The sequence below is a fragment of the Sardina pilchardus genome, chromosome 23, assembly GCF_963854185.1.
Source record: "Sardina pilchardus chromosome 23, fSarPil1.1, whole genome shotgun sequence".
NCBI lineage: Eukaryota > Metazoa > Chordata > Actinopteri > Clupeiformes > Clupeidae > Sardina > Sardina pilchardus.
Genome location: NC_085016.1, coordinates 9,880,760 through 9,906,197, shown reverse-complemented (window position 1 = coordinate 9,906,197; position 25,438 = coordinate 9,880,760). Strand labels below are relative to the sequence as shown.

The following is a 25,438-nucleotide window of genomic DNA, read 5'->3' as shown; positions in this document are numbered from 1 at the left end:
TACATGTTTCACTTACCGTCTGTCTATCAGCTATTTTATTTACAAAACTCAGGGTTTTTACTAACCAGCAGTCTGTCAGTCAGCTCTTTATTTAGCTTATAGCTTAGGTTTGTGTGTTTGTTTTGCTGATTACAGTTGCGGAGTTATTGAGGTTGTGACCATACAGTAGCTTCACGTGTATATTTGGTTAACAAGAAAACGAAAGAGGGCAAAAAGTTATCTGAAGAAGAAGTTTCTATTCAACACCCAAAAATGCCTCCACAGTAGGCCCTAGTTTGCTTTAGTTGATTTCACTGTTTCAATTCCTACTACTTGTTGTCAGTAGTTCAATTATCATTTACATTGATATAGGACACCATTGATATTTTACCAGATCTACTTCATAGGAGCCCCAATAATGAATAGCCCTCTGGCAGCCAATCAGAAAATAGTTATTGTCTCTTGGTGATACGTTTTCAATAATATATTAGTAGGTAGGTTTTAAAGGTGGTAGGCTATATGTTTCAAATGACCAACTTGTATTTTAATGAAATACATTTTTCACATCAGTATTTCATATTTTATTTTGATTACATTTTATGAGTCAGTATTTGTAGTTTGTAACAAAATAGTTTATGATGTATTTGTGCCCTCTATCAGTCGTAATAAACCTCATCCAGTCAGTCATACCCAAACGCGAATTTCGTTGCAGTCACCAGACTTCAGCGCATGAATGAATTTTGATCCTCCACAGCTTCCGTTCACGGTACCCTTTCCCCTTTCCTCTCCCATACTGGGTACCTTCTTTAACTTTTGTTTTAAGTTTTACGTTAGTCTCTGTGCCTTCTTGTCCGTTTTGTATCCTTTCTTTTTTTTCTGTAGTGTTCGTTGACAATATGTTCACGACCACCGGGTCGAGGGGAATGTGTAAGTAGGCTGTCCACCTTCCACCTTCCACCTTTCTTGACATGGACCATATTGCCATTTCCACTCTCATGCTTCGGCTTTGCATTGTCATTCATTTGATCGCATTGCATTGTATTCATTCGTTCCTGTTGTTTTCGCGAATGTGAAGTAAAAAAAAACAACTATTGCATGCGCTTTTCTAGTTAGCGGCGGTTACATATGATTTCAACCTAAAAGCTATGCAATCAGGAATCCTTGTTGTTCTCGAGCGTAAGCGACATTCTGTTGTAATTTAGTCTAGACGATTTCAATCTAGACTCCTGTCAGCAGTCATTGGTTTTTCGAAATATTTCTGTCCGGCATTACTCATTAGTAGGCCCTATGTCAGGGCTCTTCAATTAGCGGCCCGCGGGCCGGATCCGGCCCCCGAGATACTTTGTAGTGGCCCTTGAAGTGTTGGCTGATGTTATATATGAGCAAATCCTTATGATCGGTAGAGACGTAAATAGCTGGTGGAAAACACGATAATGGAGGTGCAGTGAAAGGCTACACTGCGAGTAGCGCCTATAAATAATGTTCTGTGTGGTGCGTTGCCGTTTATAGGCTACTTTGTTACTGGATATTATACAAAGAGGTGCGTTATTGCTTCGTTTTTACGCAGCGTCACCAACATGTTGACGTGCGCCGAATCCAAGCTGTTTTCCTCAAAGCATGAAGCATTTTTGGTGCATGAAATCTCACCGGTAGTGTGCCTCTCAAGTCCAAGCAGATCCTCGCGAAAACATTTGCCACTCGTAATGTAGCTATTGGAGGAAATAGGAGTCGGTTTAAAAGTTTAACTTTGGTGGCATCAGTTCTGTTGCATGCTCTCACTCGCTCTGAAGTCCTGCAGGCACTGCACCTCAGCCAATTGCACGTAACGTTTTGACCGAGTTGAACATAAGTTCCATCTTAGCTTAGTTTCAACGTAAATTGCCACTACGTTGGAGTATTATAAGCTACTAACATTTTAACGGTTGCACCACGCAAATAGTTTCAGTGTGAAACTAATACACATCCATCGCCTTGATGTCAAGTCCACTGTAAGTAACATTGATTTGTGAACACGTTCATCCAATTTAAATGGTGGGAACGTTAAATGTATGTTGAGAAGAGTTACATATGCGACCGATTACGCACATTTTATTCATTTAAACACTGTTTGAAACCTGTTTGTGCCCATTGGAAATTGTATGGACCAAGCAGTTACTGCGCAAAGCTCAGATTCCATTGCTGTTAATGTTATCACAGATTTCATATTAGCCAGCAATGCAGGTCCAGTGTCACCTTCCCAATGCCTACCACTGTGGTAGTCTGGGCCTGTGGCAGAAATATTCCCAAAACACAAATACAACAAAATAACCACAAAATATTTATGCTTTTACAAAATGCAACATATTAGCAATATCCAGTGTCACCTTCCCAATGTTGGCCTACCACTGTGGTAGTCTGGGCCTGTGGTGGCAGAAATATTCCCAAAACACAAATAACCACCAAAAAACGATATTATCAGAGAATGTCTAATAAGGGACGGGCTCTGATATGCATTTACAAAATGCAACATTTGAACACCCATATTGGTGCTGTTGTAGTTTATTGTATCTGCATTTGTACGTAATTACTCATATTTCAAGCGGTATTTCTCCGGCCCCTCAGTTGTCATACTTTTCATGAACTGGCCCCTATTACAAACTAATTGAATAGCCCTGCCCTATGTGAATGTCAGATATTGCAACAACAGTCACTCTGTTTCTCAAAATAAGTTAGCTTGTTAGTGTTAGCCTAGTATTGGCTAACTCCGTGCAATCTGCTTTGTTTGCAAGCATGGGATTGCAACTCATTATAACAATACAGAACCCCGTTCTTGTACTTGTATTACTTTTTTATGTTTATTTACATGGTGTCATTAGCCTATTCTTGGTAAAAGGGGGTCTGTGCCCCCTCCATGCCACTGTGTTGTTTGGACACCACATAAGAAGATATGGAAATGAACCGAGTAACCTACCCATTTGTGTTGATGTTTGGACACAACGCAAGAAGACATGGAAATGAACGAGTGACCAGTTTGTGTTGATGACATGCGGTGTGATTCTGGTTGACCACAGATAAAGCCCCTCTCTCGAAAAGCCTGCTGCTGGTCCCCACTGCCCTGACGGTGCTGCTTACACTGCTGCTGCCCCAGTATCAAAGCCTGTTTGAGTACAACCTGCAAGCGGTAAAGGAGGAACAGCAGGTAGGTAGGCCTCAGCCTGATGCTTGAGAGAGAGAGAGAGAGAGAGAGAGAGAGAGAGAGAGAGAGAGAGAGAGAGAGAGAGAGAGAGAGAGAGAGAGAGAGAGAGAGAGAGAGAGAGAGAGAGAGAGAGAGAGAGAGAGAGAGAGAGAGAGAGAGAGAGAGAGAGAGAGAGAGAGAGAAAGGAATAAAGGAAGAGTTAACAATGAGAGGAGAGGGGGAGGTACTGTGTGTGTGTGTGTGTGTGTGTGTGTGTGTGTGTGTGTGTGTGTGTGTGTGTGTGTGTGTGTGTGTGTGTGTGTGTGTTAGGCCAAAGATGGTGTTTAGTGACACATCTGGGTGAGATCTGTACTAGAATGAGGAGACTGGTAGTATCAGGCCTGGGTGATGCCCAAGATAAATAATTCTTATAGCTCACTTGTTTGATGTCAACACTTTCATGTGTGAAAGCACCTTGAGTGAATGGTAAATCTTCACATTTTCTGTCTGTTTTTCATCTTTTTTTGTCTCAGATCTGGAGGATTCTCTGTGGCAGAATAATCTGCTTGGACCTAAAGGACACGTTCTGCTGTGGGTTACTTATCTACAACTTCCGCATCTTCGAGAGGAGGTTTGGCACGCGAAAGTTTGCGGTAAGTTGTGGTAAACTGCTGTAGTAGTATGTTCCCATTCTCTAGTGCTGTTTCATAGAACCCACGGAAGTCATGCTCTTATTAAAGGCCATGGTTTACTCATTCCACATCCAGAATTATGGTTCATTATCAATCAAAATTAAGTAGCCCTAGTACAAGATCTTGTTAGTTATTAATGTTATTAGTTAAATGATGTTATATCATGTTATTAACAACATGCAGTTATTGGACTTGTCATTTGGACCATCATATGGTGTTTGGCCTGGTCAGTAGTCGCTCATCATGAGGCAGTTGCTGTTGTAGTAACTGTATTTTGCTTCTGGCTGCAGTCTTTTCTGTTGGGGACCTGGGCTCTCGGTGCAGCTGTGGACTTCCTGTTGGCTGAGGCCCTTCATTTCCTGTTTGAGCTGCAGGTGGAGATGCTGCCCGCGGGTCTGTAAGTCTCTCTCAAGTTCAAGCAAGTTCGAGTGAGCTTTATTAGCATGACAAGTATGTGTGCGTTGCTAAAGCAGAACATCTAGACATACATCTACACATAGAATTCCTGGAACACAGTACATGGCAAATATACATGCATCCAAAATGAACAAACAAACTGGTGTGTGTGTGTGTGTGTGTGTGTGTTTGTGTATGTCTGTGTGTGCATGCGTGTGTATACAGTAGCATCACAGATAGGTGGCGTACAAAAGCAAAAACAGCTGGAGCTGGTGCACAACGTCATCACACACACACACTGCTATACCCACCACACACACACACATACATGACTATACCCGCTGTACACACACATGATTAACCCACCGTACACACACACACACACACACACATGACTATACCCGCTGTACACACACACACACACACACACACACACACACACACACACACACACACAGCATTAGTGAGGGACAGGCACTGAATGAATAATACCTTGGCAGTCCATTACAAGATGCCACCACTGAGTATAGAGAGCATGGTCAAGCTGTTTGGACCATAAGCAGAGCAGGTGCTTGTCGTGGCAGAGTGAAAGGCACAAGAACATTCATAGCCTGAACACATATTTACGCATATATACTTGCTCACCTACCTCCAAAACCACTTACAAATATCAGTTATTGCATGGCCCAGTCTCCCCAGGGCAACTCAGGTTAAAGTGCCTCACTCAAGTCAAGGGGCATGATAATGGTAATCAGAGTTGAACTCATAACTTTTCTGGCTACTGCATGCTAGCCTAGGGGAAAAATCAGAACAAAGTCTGTCAAGCACATTTGTGATGGCCTTCAAGTTACAGAGTTTTCTGTCCAACTTGAAAGTCATGAAACTTTAAACTTTTCCGTGTAGTGGTGTTGTTGTGGTTGATCATCAGTGGAATTTGGTTTTACTTGCTTTTCTAAGTGTTGAAAGTAGTTTTCTTTCTTGTTTACCACATGAGAAGGTGACGCAATGACTGTTGTGCAATGAAATCATCTTGATGTAAGGCCAAGTGAGCTCACTTCTCAGTATGTGTTGTCAGGCCCTTACATTTATGCCGAAGATGGCTTGATTGTACTGTAGTTTTGGGTAATGAGATACATTTGTGAATGTATCTGAACCATATCCTGATTCAATTAAATATGAAAAAATGTCAGCTGAATTCATGAAAAGGGAGACTGTTGACCATATGCAGGTGTCTGCAGGCAAGGCTCATTTGTGAAATCCCTTTTGAGGAAGTATCATTTCAATGTTTTCCTGTGAACGTTATCTGTCATTTACTTGGTGACCTTCCCCTTTGACATTGACACGGCAAAAGCTAATTCTTTTGTGCAGTATGCCTGCAGTCTCTTATTTATTAAGTATACGCTCACTAGTATGCAAGATAAGTATATCTCACAACCTTTCCCAGCAGGGTGATAATTGAAGCATGCTTTCACATTTATCATTCACTCCATCATTAACTGTGTTGACTTTACATTTTTGAAAAATGGAGAGAATTGGAGATCTCGCAAATAGAAACACTCGAACACTTTTTGCCGCAGCTCTTATCAGATTTCAGCTTTGGGGTTGACATGCGAGATGGAACATTTCTATGACAGCAGGTCCTCTTTCCCTCTTAGACTCGGTGAGCTTGCTTTTGTAGATTCACATGTAATCTTTAATAGAAATTCAAAATGGAAACACACAAACAAGAAAATGCAACGAATTCTCTTTGAGCTTTTGTACCCTCACTTTCACTCTGAAGGCCTAACAAAGAATGTTGGATGATGTTTGTCCAAATATGGTGGAGCATTTAGCCGTCACTGGCAAATTATTGTCCTGTGTTCAGTCAGTTCTGCACCATAAAAATGGATTTACTGTATGCCCGATATCATAAACAATCAGCATCAGTAGAGAAAACAAGCGTCATCAGGTAGAGCGAACGCAATATACTCCAGGCTGTTTTGGATGGGACCCAGATTGAGTTCTGTGACCATCACAGTGACTCGTCCTTGTCCTTGTCTTTATCCTTGTCTTTGTCCTTGTCCCTTTCCATGTCCTTGTCCCTGGTGCTATTGAGGCGCACGCGGAGACTGTGGCGGTTTGGATTGGAGCAGGAGCTGTCGGGGGAGGAGTATATGCTTCTGGATAACAAGGCCTTGCTCTTGAACAGCGTTAGCACCTTGCGCTTGTAGCCCTGGCAGGCGAAGAAGTAGACGAAGGGATCCAGGCAGGAGTTGAAGTTCATGAGGCAGACGGTGACGTGCAGCGACACCTGGAAAGAGCGCAGCTCGTCGCAGCTAGGGCGGTACAGAAGCTTCCGGATCATGTACTGGAGCAGGTTCAGGTGGTACGGCGTGAAGCAGACGAGAAAGACCAGCACCACCCCCGCCGTCACGCCCATGGCCTTCTGGCTGCGGCCCGAGCGCACGCCCAGCTGGCTGTCGCGGCTGACGCTGCGGAGCTTGTGCCACAGCACCGAGTAGCACGCCACGATCGTGACCACGGGCGCGCCGTACCCCAGGGCGACGGCGCCGATGAGCGTGTGGGGCAGCGTCTCGCCCGCGCTCGCCTCCAGGCTCGGGTACTCCATGCAGGAGACGCTGCCGTCGGGCTCGGCGCGCGTCATCCGCATGGCCAGCAGGGGGAGCGCCTGGGCGGCCACCAGCAGCCAGACGCCCAGGCACACCCAGCGCACGGTGCCCACCTGGCGGAGCCGCGCCAGCCGCCCCCGCGGGCCCACCACCGCCACCATGCGGTCCAGCGCCAGGCACGTCATGAAGTTGACGCCGGCGTACGTGTTGACGTAGAAGAGCGCGCCGCTGACCTTGCACGCCGCCTCGCCCAGCGGCCAGTGGAAGCCCAGCGCGTAGTAGAGCGCCCGCAGCGGCAGCGAGAGCGCGAACAGCACGTCGGACGCCGCCAGGTTGGCCGAGTAGAGCGTGGTGGCGTTGATCTTGGAGCTGCGCTGCGCCCAGATGACGTGCAGCGCCAGGCTGTTGCCCAGCAGGCCCAGGGCGAACACCAGCGTGTAGTGCAGCGGCATGAGCACGCGCGCCACGCCGCGGTGGTCGTACAGGCCCGTGCAGTTCGCGCCGTCGGCGTCGGTGACACTGCTGAGGACAGCACTGTCGTTTCCCTCCAGCCCCAGCATGGTGTGGTGCAACACAGGAAAGGGGCCCCGTGAATCTGAACACAGAGACGGCAAGCCCTGAGAGAGAGTGAGAGAGAGAGAGAGAGAGAGAGAGAGAGAGAGAGAGAGGGGGAGAAAGAGAGGGAGAAAGAGAGTTCACACCTTGCAGCATGCGGTTTTAGAGGGCACATGTTGTTTCCAAGAAGTCTTTTTTTTCTGTTTGTACACTCTGTACTCGGACGCGCATGCATGGGGATTGCGTGTGGCATCCATTTTCAGTGGTTAGGTCTCTGCCTTGCCTACCTGATAGTTCCCTCTTGTTCAGAGATGCTTGGTTGATTCTCATTTTGTTTAAGGGAAATTGTCACCATGAAAATTGTTCACTCGATCAAGGAAACCCACCAATATTGATGATGGGGCTTATTCATGCTGATAGGAAAGTTTGTAGAGGGCCTTTCTCCAAAATATCAGTACACAGCACGTTTAGTTAGAGAAATGGAAGCGTTTAAAGACTCACTTTTCCCCCTAATTGATCAATTCTCTTTACGGAGTCATGGATGGTGTTATATGCTTATTTATGTTATGAAAGTTCATTAAAGGCGCAGTCAGGGATTTGTTTGTTTACATTTACCAGCAGATGCTTTTGTGCAAAAAAACGTGCATTTTCATTTAACCAACGATCAAACGAAGCACACCAGTGACCAGAGAGGTTGCTAACCCCTACCTCCAGTATTCCCAGAGAAATTCCACACAGGGTTTAATTTATCTTTGGAGCAGGCAGCCCCCATCTTGTTTGCTTTCTGATTTTTTCTTTAGCTTGGGCTGCCTATTGAGACAGACATACTGACACGTTTTACATGGACGCTTTTTTTTTTTCAATCAGATTGAAACAAATCTGATTTTAATATACAAACGAACTGTTTACATGAACGCTAAATAAACCGATTGTTGTGTTTAATCTGCGTTTACATGGAGCAAGCATCATCATTTTGAAGCTCCTCGTTGAATTGGCGCCATGGAAACTCATCTGTTTACGTCACTCACTGTGCAATATCACATAGGGAACACCTGCGCAGGAGGAGTGAATGTACTCTAGTAATCAGACTACTTGGATTTTTCAATTGATCAGATTATCAGAACACCACCTCTCAATCCAATTGGAAATTTAGCCTGAATCAGATCGGTTGAGGTGTTTACATTGGGCACTTTTATCCCATTTGAGCCATTATTCTGTTTCTATTGAGATTAAAAGTGTCCACGTAAACGAGGCTATTGTGTGCACATATGAGCACCTGTTTTGCTGATTTCAAGTTGTCAAGCAAACTTCTAGAGTTACTTCTGTTGAAGTAAAAAGCTGTAGACACACATGCATTTACACCGTAATCTCCCAACTATTAGCCATGGCTTATACATTGATTTTGCAACATTTCTTCGCCTGTGAGGTTAATGCACTGAGGCAGATATTATGGTATATATATATCCTTTTGTTTCTTTTAACTTGCATTAAAAACACTGTTCTGCGGCTTATACACAATGCGGCTAATAGACAGGAAATTACTGTAGGCATTTTACTGCATACCTGACCTACAGTATGTGTGGCTATTTCATAGCACATTCTGACCAATGTGTAAATAAATGGCACACAGGCACGCACACGCACACGCACACACACACATACACACACACACACACACACACACACACACACACACACACACACACACACGCACACAGAATTTGCATATACTGTACATGTAACATATCTGACATTAACATTACATTTAACCTGAACTTGTACTCACCTACTGGTGGGCTAGATATGCTAGGCAATGGGGTTTTTGTTCAGTGTTGAATCATGGCATCCAGAGAGAACACTTTGCTAGTTGAGATCTCACACGAGCACATGCTGCTGTGACTGTTGGACACTGCCACTGAATGTGAGCGCCAGAATGAAGAAGTGTAAGAGATACCGCCTTCTGCAAAGCCCTTTGACATCATTTCCTGTATCAAACCCCCCTGCCTAGCTGACTGCCTTTCTCTCCCTCCCTTTCTCCCTCTGTGTGTGTTTGTGTGTGAACAGTGATGATGCATGTGTGTTGTCAGACAGGAGGCAGAGGAGCTGCAATTTCAAAAAGTTTGAGTGTGTGTGGGATGCTGAAACCCCTGACCTGTGGGAGTCTGATAAGGGCTGCTTGATGTCTCTGTGCTCCCAGGGCCCCAAGTCACGTACACATTGCAGGCTTGAACGAGATTTGACCTGCAGCAGGAAAGGACTGCCATGACTCAGAGCTGTATAATATTTCAACTTTGGTGAGGGACCTCCATCACACCTCAGGGATCGGACTGAGATTACATTAGCTCTGCTAGTTGGAGCACATGCTTAGCAGTTCCTCCCAGTGAAAAGGGAACTGCACCCCACATCACTCTGACCTTTAGCATGGAGTTCCCCAAATGCAAATAAGCTTTGGCTTTTGTTTGGTGTGACTACTGTGGGAGTTTCGATGTTGACCGTGCTGATGCATGTTAGCTTGAGGTGGCTTTAGGACCGGTTCCCCTGGTCTCCCCCCCAACACCCAAGGAATGGCTCTCCCAGTTGTATAATGCTAATGTTTGCAGATATGGAATAGCTATGTTATCCAGATGCGTGAGTAAAACCTGAAGTGTGTTTCTGATTGGCTCAGAGTGAGTGGTGGCCGGATGGCTTCGCAGCACACTTATCAGTTAACCAAAGAAGTCTGGTTAACCTTAACCTAAGAACCTGCGACATCAGCCTCATATCAAGCCTTAAAATAATCTTTTTTTCCATGCCAGCCGGGTGCTGAACACGTATAACTGAAAGAATCTCAAACTGTTGGGGGCGGGGTTGAATGATTGTGGTTTTGACCTTGGTGTTTGGTGCTGTCTGGTTTGGACTGGCTGCATGTCAGCTCCTCCTCCATGACCTGGGTCTCCATCCAGCTTCACATTTTGACCATTTCAGTAAGAAGCCCTGACTGTAGGCACTTAAACTCTGCATAAAATCTTCTAATGAGAATAAAGATTGTGATTTACTAGTTTGTGTATTTACTGTTTATTTGCAAAAAAAAAAGAATCATTTAGATGTAAATGCAAATTTATATCACATATTTTTGGAATAATTGCAATTGACTACAGCTCCTTGATTAGGTGAATGTCAATTTTTATGGTCATTAACAGTAGAGATGGAGATGCACGCAAAGGAGTGTTCACACGAGTCAAATTTGCATGTGGCAGTAAAATCGCCAGCTATTCTTGGTTTGACCGTTGCTTTAAGGTGTGGCTCTGTTGATCTAGCAGGGTAGTCGCAGGTGTGGTTTGGAAGGGTGTTTTGTGTGTGCCATTGAAGTGTGTGTTATCAGTACCTTGCCTAGTGGTGGTTGGTCTGTGTGATGTCCTCAGTGTTGCTGCAGGGACTGAGGCCTGGTGGTGGATTTTTTCCTCATTTGAATAGAAACGTTCAGAAAGTGCCTAACTGAAAGTCTCTCCTGACCTCTGTTATCTCCCCCATCTTTCTCCCTTATCTCTTTCTCTCCCTCTTTCTTTGCCCAATTGTTATCTCTCTCTCTCTCTTTCTCTCTCCCCCTCCCTCTCTCTCTCTCTCTCTCTCTCTCTCTCTCTCTCTCTCTCTCCCCCCTCCTTTCTCAGTCTGAGTCCGGTCTTTGCCCTCTTTGTGCCTTTCTTCTGTTCCATCCCGCGAGTGCCTGTCACCCAGCTGCTGGGGCAGATCTCCATCACAAACAAGTCCCTGGTCTACATCGTGGGCCTTCAGGTGAGAGCTGTCCGTTCACACTCACACAACCTGTTTTTGACAAAGTCCCCTCCTAAATAATGCATTATTGTTTATGTTGGCACTTGGCTGTTGGCTGGTGTTGTGAAAATGGATTAAGCCTAGTCCTGGACTAAAATGAGATGATAATTGAAATGGCCTTCTAGTCAAGGGCTAGGATTACTCCATGTCCAGTAAGACTGCCCTTGTTGTATGACAGTATGGCTATCTCTCAGTTAACATTAGGCTAGCGTGGTGATGAAAACTGTCTCTCTAAATACGTAGGAAGAATATCTTGGTATTCTTCTAGTTCTTTTATTTTAGGCGATTGTTCACAATACAATATAGTGTACTGTAGAACCTCAAAACCTTCACAAATTTGAGCTATGAAAATTAATGTATTATAACACTGATTTTGACCATTCTTCTGGCACTGCTAAGGCAAATATGCATGTTGCCTGTTACACCTGGTCTCTTCAGTTCTCATTTAAGCAGAGAGCAATTTTCTATTAGAAAGTGGATGTGATGGATACATAGATAGATAGATAGATAGATAGATAGATACTTTATTGATCCCCAAGGGGAAATTCAAGATCATAGACGTGTGCAAAAGGTCAAAGACTTGACACGTGGTTTGTAGGAAGATTCTTGAAATTTGCCTTGAGCTCATCTCATTTTCATTTTCATGTAGTTTACTTTCATGTCCTGTATTTGACTGAATAAAAGCACGTCATGACTAAAGATGAACACTAAAATGGGAATGGCAGATTGTGACATACATGCACAAACCACTACTAGAAAGGAAATTCTCACCACATTTTTTTCCCCTTCTGCTTTCATCAAAATGTTCATGTTTTTTACCCATCTCGACAGTGATACATTGAACTTTAGATAGATAGATAGATAGCATTTTGTTATACATGCTGTTATGATGATGTGATGTTTAGATAGATAGTTACTGTAGATAGCACTTTGTTATTGGAGTTATACAACTGTGTTTGTTGTTGACATCAGCGGAAAAAAACCCTATGGTTTACAAGAATTAAGGAAGGGTATGAATGTGTGCTCTACGCACATTGAAACTTTCATGTTTCATCTGTGATCTCTCTCACTCTCTCTCTCACTCTCACTCTCTCTCTCTCTCTCTCTCACACACACTCCGTCATCTCCTGCACTTGTTCCCTTCACAGCTGCTCACATCCAGCTCATTGATGTGGGTGATTGCTCTCAGTGGCTTGGTAAGTAGTAAGCAATAAGCCCTTAGACACCATACATGTAGGTACTGTAGGCTCCAGTGATTTTAGATCTGCATAACTACAGTACATGAAAGGATGAAAGGAAATGCTCTCTGCTTACAGTAGCACTTCAATGGAAGATGCCGTTTCCTGTCATATTACTGATATCAGTGTTTCCATCAGTATTACTAGGCAACTGGGTAACACTTTATATTAGTACACACATATTCACCAGTAATTAGCTGCTTACTAACATGTATATTAGTAGCATACTAGCCATTTGTTAGTCATTATAAGTCACTAATTAATACCTTATTCAGCAAGACCTTATTCTACCCTTACTAGACCCTTAATTAAGAATTTCCCCTATGTAAGCTCCTAATTGCCCCTTATTCATAGTTATGAAATAAGTTGTTGCATATGAATTATGACTTAAATATACATGGCTCAGTATGGGGCTTGTAAGGTGGTAGTACAACAAGAACAGTTATTCACCCCTAATAATACTTATCAAAGATGGTCTATTCAAACTGAACTAGACACTAAACCACATGTGCTAATAGTGTACAAACAACTAATAATTAAGTCTTTGTAATGCCAAATATGTTCCCTATTCTAAAGTTGGATCTTTGTTCACTATTAATTCACAAATAATTTGGCACTATTAACCCCCATGTATGTATACTGCCTCATACTAAAGGAGAAATCTGGTGTGATTCAATCCTTAGCTCTGCTGTTTAAGGTCAGTAGGGAAGAATAAGATGCTGTCCGTAAGGAAAAGAACAGAGAATTTGATACAACATACAGTAGACCAAATAGCAAACCCACAACTTATTCACACCGGAAGTCTTATTTGTGACCCTTCACACTTAAAAAAATAGTTTTGAGTTTGAGACTTTTGAGTACTCAGGAGCCAAGAAAGTTAGCATACAAATATATCCAGGTTCGCCTTTCTCGCTATCTCGTATTCATTATATATTTTGTATTTGTGCTAACTTAGCTGTCTGCTTCTTGTGTAGCCTACTATGTGCTGTAATACAGTTAATAAGTGTGAATAGGAGGCAACTTTAGTTTAGGGAACACATGGGGGTTAATAAGTGCCAAATGAATTGTGAATTAAATGTGAACAAAGACACAACTTTAGAATAGGGAACATATTTGGCATTACAAAGACTTAATTATTAGTTATTTGTACACTATTAGCACTGGTGGTTTAGTGTCTAGTTCCATTTGAATAGACCATCTTTGATAAGTACTATTCGGTGCGAATAACTGTTCTTGTGGTACTACCACCTTACAAGCCCCATACTGAGCCATGCATATTTAGGTCATAATTCATATGCAGCAACTTATTTAATAACTATGAATAAGGGGTAATTAGGAGCTTACATAGGGGAAATTCTTAATTAAGGGTCTAGTAAGGGTAGAATAAGGTCTTGCTGAATAAGGTATTAATTAGTGACTTATAATGACTAACAAATGGCTAGTATGCTACTAATATACATGTTAGTAAGCAGCTAATTACTGGTGAATATGTGTGTGCTAATATAAAGTGTTACCGGCAACGGTAATGTTCCAAACGATTTTCGATGTGTGTTCTGTTGTAATGACAATATATGGTTGCTGATTATTCTGAAGATGTGACATTTAACATTCTGAGTGCCATCTTGGCAATTGCCAGTAAAGACATGCCAATGCCCATCACCAAGATGACTAATTGTGTGTTTGAGGTGTGTTCGAATTCAAAATGACAAACAAAGGTGAGCATTTTCAGAGAGCGTATCATTTGATTTGAGTTCACTGCCAATGGTTGTAAACACACAGAAAGCAACACAAACCGCCTGAGGAGGTAGTTATCCGTAAATGAACTGTTGAACTAAGGATTACTATTTCAATCAAACAGTTTGGAGTGCCTACATGAACACATAGGGAAATGTATTCTCCTCGAAAATTCGCCTGTTTGCCATATTTGAATGCACCTCAGAATGGATAAGAAAATGTATTTTTTGTCCTAGCTTTCTTTACTACAATTTTCCACCTCCCCTGGAGCAAAACAATTGATATTTACCTTTTTCCCGTTCATCCAGCCGTTCTGTGACTCTGGCGATATCAATTGTTTTGCTCGAGGTGAAAAATGAGCTTAATTCCCCAAATGGTGGAATATCCCTTTAATAATAATAAAAATATATATATATTTTAGGAGCCCTTAGGTGTGTGGAATTTTAGGTTGCCTCTGAACTATATTTGTTTTGATCTCACACCCTACAAATTTTACGGATGTGCGTCATTTCAGTCATTTCCCGCATATAAGCCGCATTGTGCATAAGCCGCAGGACCGTGTTTTATGCAAGTTAAAAGAAACAAAGCCATATTAACACCATATTAACTGTCCCCCTGTATTAACTTCATAGCGGAAGAAATTTTGCAAAATCAATGTATAAGCTGCGGCTAATAGTCAGGAAATTACGGTATACTCTGTATTTTCATTCTTTCCCAACTCACCCCTGAATACCCCCCGTTGTGTGCCGTGTGTGCCCACCACAGGTGTCTGGCGTGCTGTACCACTGCAACGTCCTCTGGGTGCAGCGGCTGCTCCAGGTGCCCGGCTGGCTGGGTCGCGTGGGCGCCCTCCTCCTGGAGCCGCTGCTGGAGGGCAGCGAGCCGACGCAGGAGGCGCCCGTGGGCATGGGCGCCACGCTGGACGTCCAGCGGCAGCAGCGCATGGATCTGCTGGACCAGCAGATGCTGCTCTCGCAGCTCGCTCAGGTGCGGAGGAACGTCCAGCAGCCCCAGGTGAGATGCACCGCATTGAGGCGCGTTCAAGTTCACGAACATAGGCGAACGTTCCCAAACAGTATTCCGTTAGCCTTGAGCTTTTGGCGAACGTTTGCTAACAATCGCAAACAGTCAGAGGAGGTGGTGCGCCGCGAACATACTGGACGTGAGTTTTTTTTTTTTTTTAAGTATATTTTTTGGGGCTTTTTTGCCTTTATTTGTATAGGACAGTGAAGGGTGAGACAGGAAGTAAGTGGGAGAGAGAGATGGGGTGGGACTGGGAAATGACCGCAAGTCGGACTCGAACCTGGGTCCCCGTGGGCACTCGGACCCGTATGTGGTATGAACGCTGTAGCCTGCTGCGCCACAGCGCTCCCCTGGACGTGAGTTTGACGAACGCAACAATGCAATTACTGATAGAATGGAATGTTAACACTAAATCGTTCAAATTTAACTGTTCAAAGAAAACATGTTCACCACGAACGTTCGCCACTGTTTGCCAAATATGAACGCACCTATGATGTGCTGGTTTGGGTGGGGTGGTAGACTGGGTAAACCCAGCCCGGTACGCCGGCGATTGGATTTCGCCCTGCAGCTCTGGCTGGAAAGCTGCACTTTTGTCTCTCCTGCTTCCTGTCCACATTTGCTGGAACCAATCACAAGCTAGCTTATCCAGCAGGCGTATCCGGATCATTGGTCTGGTCGGTTGAAGGACTATCCAATTCCGAGTCATTTGATCATGTCTCTTGTGCTGTAGAAATACAGCGCAGACTCCCCAGACTAATGTCTTAAAAGATTGAGCTTAGTCTGATGATAGCCAGGCTAGTGAGGGGGGGGGGGACTTTGATGCTGAGTTCTAATTCTGGCATGGCTCCAGGTTGGCTGGGTGTGGTTCAGAATGGGGCCTGGATAGGTGGAAATGTAGGCCCAGGGATCTTACTCGTTTGTTAAGTCTGACATCACAGGCCCAACAGCTTTTTCGGCAAAAAAGTTTACTTGCTCAGCCTGCCGGTTTTCGCGACTTCGCGACTTTCGCGATGTAAATCTTGTCAACATCACCTCGGTTTTAGTGAGCGTAAAACAGAATCGCTTAACTTTAACAGAGTACTAATAACTGTAGCTTTACAGCCCGGTGATACAATCAAGGGTAGTAGCGCCCAGGCTTTTGTGGAAAAATAGCAGCACTGTGTAGTGTAATGCCCTGGGTTGTTCCCTCTCACTTAACACCTGTGTAGAAATGTTGTTTGAAAGGAGGAAGGTGCAGTCTGATTTTCACACTTGTTTATGAACAAACCACTAACACACACACACACACACGCACGCACACACACACACACACACACACACAAGAAAATGAATGGGTTGATAATGATAATGTTTTAAGAGTACACACACACACACACACACACACACACACACACACACACACACACACACACACACACACACACACACACACACACACACTCACACTCACTCGCTCACAACCAAGCGAGTGTGTTTTCTCGAGACTGAGGAGGAAACCACAAACAACCACAGGCATATCCGACTGACACCTACACAAACGCACACACGCCCATCAGGTTTGACTCATGCAGGACTGTAGAATGTCAAAACTTCAAAAAGCCCACTGGATGGTTTGAGGTGAAGTATGTGTGTGTGTGTGTGTGTGTGTGCGCCATGGCTAACAGTATGTGATAATCATGGCTCTATTGATCCACGAGTAGTACCCTTACACAGTGTTTCCTCTGTGCTCTTGTGTCCTAGACAACAACTGAATACCCCAGAGTATCACTTGTTACGCATATAACCCTGCTGTCACGTCAACCCCATAGCCTACTGTTGGTGACACGGCAGTCTTGTTTGAGGCATTCATCTTGCCTTCATGGTTCAGTATTTTTAGAGTTACATGACATAAATAGCAATGTGTTAATATAAAATAATCTCAGTTCACCTAAGGCTTCGGTACAGTGTATGCAGAACTGCATCAGTGTAATAGATAAGTGTACAGTTTTTCCTAATACTTTTCTAATACATAATTAATGCCATTGGGATCCACTTGACACACAGCAGCACAGCAGAAGTGTCTTGCAAATGCGTCAGCATGTTTGACACATATTGAACACCCTTTTGCAAAAGTCACCACCTCTATGCAATTTCCTAGCCTGGATGCCAGACCGAAGTTTAGCCCTGCCTACATCCTTTTTCGATTGAGTATGACGTCGTCAGGCTAGCAATTTCCAGCTATAAAGACCAACGTCACAACAAGGCTGAAACGTCTTTATCGATATCTGTGTGTTGGGGGCGGGGGAAGTGGCACAAGTGGCTTGTGGCACAAGTGGCTTCAGCTTCCGTACTTTATTCAGATCCAGGTTTCCATGGGGACCTGGGATCAAATCCAACCAGTGAACGAAGGTTGTGAACGAAGGTTTTAAATGCAGTTATTTACCCTACACATCCATGCCAGACTAGTGATTGCATCAGTCTTGTTGCACAATATTATATAATCGTTATGTAAAATACAGTGACACAAACTTTTCTTGCCCAAGACGGGCATCCGTTTTCTCAAGGGAAACGAGAGGCACTGAACGCTGAGAAAACTCTCAGAAGCCCTGATTCATCATCATCATCATCATCTACACTACCGTCAGACACAGAGCAACAGAGGAGAATTCTCACATCGTAAGATGATGAAATAGCAGACGCAGAGCGGTAGATAAAACAGAGTGGCGACACTCCCATAGACCTCCATAGGAAAAAATGGCAGCGCTTTCCTCGTTATGGGACTGTTGGAGCTATTAACAGCCCCAATCTCTTGGTCAATAGTCAATGAGTTAATTGATTACACCCTCCAGCATCCAGAAGTACATCCCACCCTCCTGCGATTTAGCCATTCAGTGCAGGTTTTTTGGAACTATTGATCGTGTGGCGGCAACATCAAAGAGTGTCACAACTCTCTCTTTCTATGGCTCTAAGCAGACGGTCTCATAAGGCATTTAGGAAGGAGGCCATATTGGTAGTTGATAGTGGATAGGGTCCATGAAAAGGGTCGCGTCCAAGTACACTCAGTATGTGTGAACCTGTTAGTTTGAACAACGTGAAATAAACCGCTGGGGTTTTTGTCACCTCAGTTTGTTGTTTTGCAGAAACGTCAATTGAATTCTTAAAATAGGTTATACATTCAGGTCATATCAGTTTATCATTTGCCATCATTCACGCACAATTTTTTGGAAAAAAACTTTCATAAGGGCTTTTTAGTCATTGCCTTAACCATTACAGATCAGTTGTCATTATTTCCTGGTAAGAAATACACACACAATGCTATTTTTTTTTTTTTTAATAACTCACAAATAAACACAATAAATGTGTTTTTTAGTGTGATAATGAAGCTAAGTGAAGTGTGGTAGACTTGCTGACATTGCTGACATTTTTTTTGTGGGTTCTTTGCAGGAAATTTTCAAATGTAATCACTTTTGCTGATCAGTCTTAACTTAGAATTTGCCGTGTTGCACTTAAGGCAGGGAAGTGAAGTGGCCATCTCTATTTATTCATGGGGCATTCCATGTCAAGTCAGACAGAATCCCAAAAATAACGGTTTCTGCACCGTCACCATGTCAGACTTTGCTCAACATACATATTTTTGTATGTTGAGCAAACAACATCTACTCTTCGTAATATTTAGGTTCCTAAATGACCCAATGACTAAGTCCAATTGATTAAATTAAGGTCAATGATTTCATGTTGTCCTGTCTTATCTTGGGAGCCATGTTTGGACACTGAGATGTTAAAAAAATATTATTCTTAGCCTTCCCAAACTTTGCAGAATGGAAGACATATTCCCAGTATTACTGTACCATTACAAGTTTGTCTGTGGATAGATAGATAGATAGATAGATAGATACAGTAGATAGATACTTTATTGATCCCCAAGGGGAAATTCAAGGTCCCAGCAGCTTAAGACACCACACAAAACATACAATACAATGTAAACAGGAAAATACAAAGCAAATCAACAAATACAATACTTCCATAATGCTGTACCAATATTTGAGGTATCCACAGTATGCAATAACTTGAAGAAGGGATGTTAAAGATAAAACTAGGTGTGCTTGCATGTTTCACAGCATTATTATCATTATTAATATTGTAAAATTAAAATAATATGAGCTAAAACCTCTTTCAGGTCAAAATGTGGCCTTCATCTTTCTTCTTCAAATTTTTATTTGTCCTTTGTGAAACTAGCTAGTAGGGGAAGCTGGTAATAAATCTAGCGATGTCTAGTATCAGGAATTGCTGTTATCGTCACCTTGAACCGGTTTCTCACAATTTCCTTTCAGCTTTTCAGGGTAAATGGTCTGACTTCTGATAATGATAATGTCAAGGTTTAGTCACTTGCTGTATATCTGTAGGTTCATCATTTATCTGACACGGTTTCATCATGCTGTGTAGTCTCATCACTCCCATGGTATTCAAAATGATTGATTAAATAACATCACCTCCCAATAATTATCATAGTGAAAACTAAGAAGCAAATGTATAGGCCAACACTGACTTGTGGCATCTGAACGCATCAACCATCAAGTGACGTCAAAGTGTAGATCTTCATTACTTCTAACAGAACAGAGCCGGGCATCGGCGCCAAAGTTTCGAAAATCTCTTCAGCATCAGATCCATAGACGCAAATATTGCCTCCAGTGAGCGTTGGCCTGAATAGTGGATATTAATTGCAAAAAGTAGACTTGCACATAATGCGAGGAACCCATTTTAGGTGGAAACATCATGAGCAGATTGCCTCGGATCTCTTCTTTCTCATTATCTGGAATCCCTGCACCGAAGAGCACCAAAAAAGGATTTTCACCTTGTAGCACTCCAAAAGACACCTGTTTTTCTGACTAGACTATTGGATCGATCTTCGAGGGGCGTTCCCACTGATCTATAGCTAACAGTGGATAGACTATCCCATTGTTTTCGCCCCATCATTCTTTATGTAGATCAGTGAGGATCGAGGCCCGAGGAGCGAGGGAGGACGTATAAAAGCCCAAATGAGAGGCACCCACAGCGTGGCGCTTAGACACTGTTGGATCCTTGACTGATGTCCAGCGTGATGTTCCGTGTTCTTCTGCCCCGCAGGCGGGTCTCCTCAACTGGGGCCGACTCTTCCCCACGCTCCGCCAGAGAGGGCGCAATGCCGCCCCCGCCGCTGCCGCCGCCGCCCAGGCCAGACGTCCCGGGCCCGCCCCTCCCCCCGAGAACAGCCCCGTCGCCGAGGAACAGGTGAGCTCACGGAGTACAAGGACACACAGGTGTTGTGTCAGGAGTGCTGAAGAATGTCTTTAATGGCAATTATACATGTGTTGGGTTCACTCCTACAGGTGTTTATGCTTTTATGCACATTTGTTGCATCTGTGGATGTTTATTTCTGCTTGCGTTGCATGTGTGCTGCCTCTAAATAGGTGTTATATATTAATGTATTATATGTATTATTTATTTATCTTACTCCAAACCACCTTCTGTACACCGAATATACTACTGTCTACACTGCATTATGTATTTTGTTCTGTCTATACTTGTAAATCACATTGCACTTTATGCTTTTTTGGTCTTCTGGTTAGACGCAAACTGCATTCAGTTTTCTTTGTATTTGTGAATGTGATGACACAAATACAAAGAAATGACGAATGGCAAAGTTGAATCTAATCTAATCTAATCTAATCTATTACCCTTTGATTATGTATGTGACGTGTTTCTGAATCCCTGTGTGTGTGTGTGTGTGTGTGTGTTCACAGGTTGCCAGGTTAATGGAGATGGGTTTCTCCAGGGTGGACGCCCAGGAGGCCTTGCGAGCATCCAACAACGACATCAACATGGCAACCAACTTCCTGCTCCAGCACTGAGGCATTCTGGGTAAGGAAGGGAAAGAAGGAAGAATGGGCGGAAGAGCGGACGCAGAAGAGCGGACAAAGGAGTCGCTACGGGGCCCTCTGTGTAGCGAGAGAACACGGAGGGAAGGGAGAGCGAGGAGCAGCCTCAAGTGGGATGTTTAAACCTGCCGAGAGACGGAGGCCCTGCTGGGACACGGAGCCTCGGCCTCCGCCAAAGACCAGGCTGCGCTCACTGCTGCCACCTGCTGGATGCTGGAGGGAGAGTCCAAGCCAAGGGCAAGGGGAGGGGAGGGGAGGAGAGGCAAGGGGGGGAACTGAGAAAGCACTGTCTCAGGGCTTGTGTTGTCTTACGTCATCCGTCTCTCTCTTACTCTCTCACTCTCTCTCTCTGCCGTGCAAAACTGCTCATTCTCAGCTCATTGTCTCAGACTCCCGGCTAATATAGTGGTAGATTGGATACTGATGCATCCGTTTAAAGACCGATTTCTTTTCTTTGATTAGTACAAAAAACGGACATTTACATAAGAAGCTTTTTGGACAACACTGTAATGCAGCTGGTGGTATGTGTTGATATTTTTGTCCTCTTTGAAGAAATTGAAAGAGTCTTGTGTTTTTATCAGATGAACAGCTGTCGCAGGTCAACGTGAAGTCAAACATCTATGTGCAGAGACATACAAAGTGTGTATATTTTGTGTAATTATGTATATAGGAAAATAACTCTGCAGAGAGTATTTGAGAATTTGGTTGATTTTTACAGCCTCTGTCTCTTGCTATGTCGGGTAGCACTAAGCTTCACTGTACATCATATGAATTAATTTCACTGTGGAATTTAAAATCATGGTAATGATTGTAGTTTGACTAATCCAATGTTCTGTCCAACACTATTAAGACTCGTGCTCTTAAGACCTGATTGGTCAACATTAAGTTATTCTATTATTTTATTGACTTGATTCAAAACTAGAAATCATGGTACATCATGGACATCTGTTAATATTGTGTACCTAACCAAAGTGTCTCCTCTTTTTCCATCTGTGTCTAAACGCCAGTTGCGTGATCAAGCCAGTGAGTTGAGGTGTCAGAGAGCATCTTTTTTTTCTCTCTCTCTTTTTTCTTTTCTTTTCTTTTCTTTCTTTCATGTGTGTGCAACTGCACCAGTTGGGTGTTATTTGTCTTTCTCTCTTCTTCTTCATAATGAACAAGACTGACAGCAGAGGCGGAGTGCTACTACGCTACGCTACGCTGCAGCTGCAGATGGCTGGTGTGGCTGTCAGACGCTGTACTATAGCTCTGTGCGCTCACTCTGTGAGATCTATTATGCAAAAAGCTCCCTCTCTAAATGGCTATGGGCTGGGTCTCAACGTCAGGGGGCTACAAAAAAAGGAAAAATAATTGTCCAATTAAAACCTACCTCTCATCCAACCTGTCTGCCGGCTCTTATTTCAGGTCAGATTTCAGCATCTGCCCCATAAATGAACTGAAACGGTGCAGGAACTCATGTGTCCAATGGGATGGAATCTGGCATTAGCACTAGATGTGTAGTATGATGTGAGAGATGATATGTGATATCTGATATTTACATAATGCAGGATTGTCAGGTTTGTAATGCAGGGTGTAAAGTTATCAGGTGCTGTGCATTCAGGCATGGGCCAGGCTGGTTTAAGATTTGCAAATGGATAATTTTATACAATGGCTTCAAATTTCTTAACTTCAGGCTTGCTTTTTACCCTGATAGTGAGTGGCAATACCTACTCTCATTATGGCCTCTTATAGGTGACACTTATCTATCAGATTCAGTCATTCTTAAATTATCCATAGAAATAATTAAGCTTCTTTGAAGGATGTTTGAAACGTCATTGAAATACTCCATTAATGCTAAAAATAAAAATGGGAAAAGTGAGAAATAGACACTGAGTAATATTTGTAGTGATGATATGAATGACATTAGTCCTTCATGTTCATTCCACACACCCTTTTGATTCAATATCAGAATTTAAAAGTGAAATTGAAATCTGAAAATTATACTGCCAGATGATTAAAGGTTGTAAGACAATTTAATCAACATTAAATCAATATGTGCTAGGAGTTCCACCACTTTTTATCCCTGAAGTCTGACAGGCTGAATGGTGTCAAAAGGGCCATTAAAGGTCATAATTTGACCTGCATAATTCAGAATTGTAATAATAAAATAGCCCTGGAATAGAAGAAGCAGTAGCCTCCTTCACTGCAGTAATCCAGTGTTGATATCAAGATAGCTGTCCAATGCCATCATGGGGCATTATATCCTGTGCCATAACAAGAATAAGAGTTGGTGTTCATTTGGTCATACAGAGAAGAGCGGCATCTTTCTCTTGGCCCACTCCGGGCCCAGCCAGACCGGCTCCAGCAACCCTGTAACATTTACAAGAGGCCGTATCAGAATCACACTCTTTAATTCGCCAAGTATGTGAAGTACAAGGACTTTTTTCTGCTGGTGACGACATAGAAACAGAGTATCACTCTGTTCTCTGTTCACACTGCTCTGTGTTAATGAGGGCAATCTGTGGCATTCTCACAGCTTTTCTTACACGAGTGAGATCTTTCAGAGAGAGATTAGTCTAATGATGATAATTTTGTTTGACTCACTGAGGGTAAAGGTGTCCCTGTGCGTCTCCGCTTGGTCAAGCCAATCCCCCCCATGGGCCTCTGACTGCTCCTGGTCTTCAGCTTTTACTTCCTCCATTTGGTGATAATTTCCGGTTTCACCCAGAACACTGCTGCTGGAGTCAGCGCCTGTCAAATCAAATGGCAAAACACAGTTCAGTGCAGGGCAATCAATACATCAGTAACTGAAAATATATTAGATTCAGCATATTTTAAAAGATTCTCCACACAAACTACTGAAACACCTTGACAGATACCCCAGACTCTTTCGTGTGCCACAATCCCTCATCCTCCAAATCATTTTTTTTAGCCGCCATTCCAGTGTTTTTTTTTTGACAAATCTGTGTTCTAAACGTACTTGTATCCAGAGGGACAGGAAGTTGTCCGGCCAGCCTCAGGTTTTCCAGGACCATGCCTTGCCATCTTTGGCTACAGGCCTTCTTCCCATTTAGGGGTACACAGCCTACAGGAAAGATGATAAACATTAATATGTTATGATTAATCATAGGTTATGTTTGAAATGTGTAGTCTGTTTTATTGTCTCTAATTCACTCACACTTCCTGGTGTTGTCCGGGCTTACTGGCATGCCCTCCAGGACCAAGTCCTCCCATCTTTGGCTACAGGCCTTTTTACCAGTCAGGAGAACGTAGCCTATAGAAAGGAGAATTTATATAAATATATATTTATATATATAATATAAATATTCATGAATAACGCTACTGCATGTTGCATGATATTCAATTTACATGATATGTGTCTTACTCAGGGGATTGGCATTTCCATCTCCACGGCCACTGCGGTTCATGACCTGCACCTGTGGTGCTCCTCTCCGGACCCTCAGTGGTTTGCGTCTCTCCTGAAAAGCCTGGAAGGTGGCGTCCATTTTCTCCTGCGCTTGGCTCTTCAATGCCTCTCCATTTTCCTCCCTTGGTCTCCACCCGGAGGCCACAAGACAGGCTCTTCTGGGACCCCTGTCTCTCTTCTGGTCCACCTTTTCAGTAGTCTGGATCTTACTAACTCGGTAGTTCCTCCGTCTCTGTCTCACTCCTCTTTCTCGGATCCTACGCCTGATGCTCTCAAAGCCAGCCCTCAGGGCTGCCATAAAACATCCAGGAGAACCCATCCTCAGGTCAACCCTGGATTCCTCTCACAAGTTAAAATATGAAATCGTGATTTTAAACAATTAAATCAATGCAATTTAGTATTAATGGCAGGTAGAAAATGCTCATCAATGCTGTCTCTTGCTGAAGTCAATTTAAAGTGACAAACTGATGGTGTATTGCAAAGTAGAACACGCCGAACATTCCAACCAATGATGTCATAAAGGATGCTGAGATTTGTTGCATTATGAGCAGGTAGATTATTCCAATGAACAGAGACGGGTTCCTAAGGATCTTTGAAATGAAATACAGTAAAACCGAAGATTTATTTAGCCCTACATTCTGTTTATTCACAGTACACTAGTCTTTGCACAGCATAGCCTATGTACAGTATGGCTTGTATTATGAAAGGGCTATTAGGGTCTTTTATCAAAATGTGTAACTACCTACAGTTAGGAACAAAATTATTCCTACCCCTGCCCATATTGATTTAATGTTGATTTTCTCTCCATCAATAAGTTTGTTCTGACTGAAAATTATACTGCCAGATGACTAAAGGTTGTAAGACAATTTAATCAACATTAAATCAATAGGCCTATGTGCCAGGAGTATGAATAATTTTGTTCCTAACTGTAGATTAATTTTGAAGTTC

The 25,438-nt window shown here is 43.2% G+C and overlaps 2 protein-coding genes and 1 long non-coding RNA gene across 3 annotated transcripts; 1 reads left to right on the top strand and 2 right to left on the bottom strand.

The window, feature by feature from the left end:
* Window positions 1-744: 744 nt before the first annotated feature.
* Window positions 745-22,447, top strand: ubac2 (UBA domain containing 2). Its single transcript, XM_062528347.1, has 9 exons — window positions 745-906; window positions 3,030-3,157; window positions 3,667-3,786; window positions 4,116-4,222; window positions 11,033-11,156; window positions 12,344-12,391; window positions 14,933-15,181; window positions 20,294-20,437; window positions 20,950-22,447. Exons 1-9 carry the CDS (start codon window positions 876-878, stop codon window positions 21,055-21,057), a joined length of 1,059 nt encoding a protein of 352 aa, XP_062384331.1. The 5' UTR covers window positions 745-875; the 3' UTR covers window positions 21,058-22,447.
* On the bottom strand, window positions 4,844-9,301 carry gpr183b (G protein-coupled receptor 183b). The gene is made up of 2 exons (XM_062527701.1): window positions 9,172-9,301; window positions 4,844-7,447 (listed from the first exon to the last, which is right to left on the bottom strand). Exon 2 carries the CDS (start codon window positions 7,388-7,390, stop codon window positions 6,233-6,235), a length of 1,158 nt encoding a protein of 385 aa, XP_062383685.1. The 5' UTR covers window positions 7,391-7,447; window positions 9,172-9,301; the 3' UTR covers window positions 4,844-6,232.
* Window positions 22,448-23,176: 729 nt separating the features above from the next.
* On the bottom strand, window positions 23,177-24,090 carry LOC134070834 (uncharacterized). Its single transcript, XR_009936993.1, has 3 exons — window positions 24,044-24,090; window positions 23,668-23,814; window positions 23,177-23,433 (listed from the first exon to the last, which is right to left on the bottom strand). It is a non-coding gene; the product is annotated as an uncharacterized LOC134070834 (long non-coding RNA).
* Window positions 24,091-25,438: the final 1,348 nt, after the last annotated feature.

Excerpts from the sequence above, each read along its gene's own strand:
- ubac2 (XM_062528347.1), top strand. The coding sequence starts at position 876 with ATGTTCACGACCACCGGGTCGAGGGGAATGT. Across the intron at positions 907-3,029 it reads CACCGGGTCGAGGGGAATGT|ATAAAGCCCCTCTCTCGAAA; the intron begins GTAAGTAGGCTG and ends GGTTGACCACAG. Across the intron at positions 3,787-4,115 it reads TTGGCACGCGAAAGTTTGCG|TCTTTTCTGTTGGGGACCTG; the intron begins GTAAGTTGTGGT and ends TTCTGGCTGCAG.
- gpr183b (XM_062527701.1), bottom strand. The coding sequence starts at position 7,390 with ATGCTGGGGCTGGAGGGAAACGACAGTGCTGTCCTCAGCAGTGTCACC.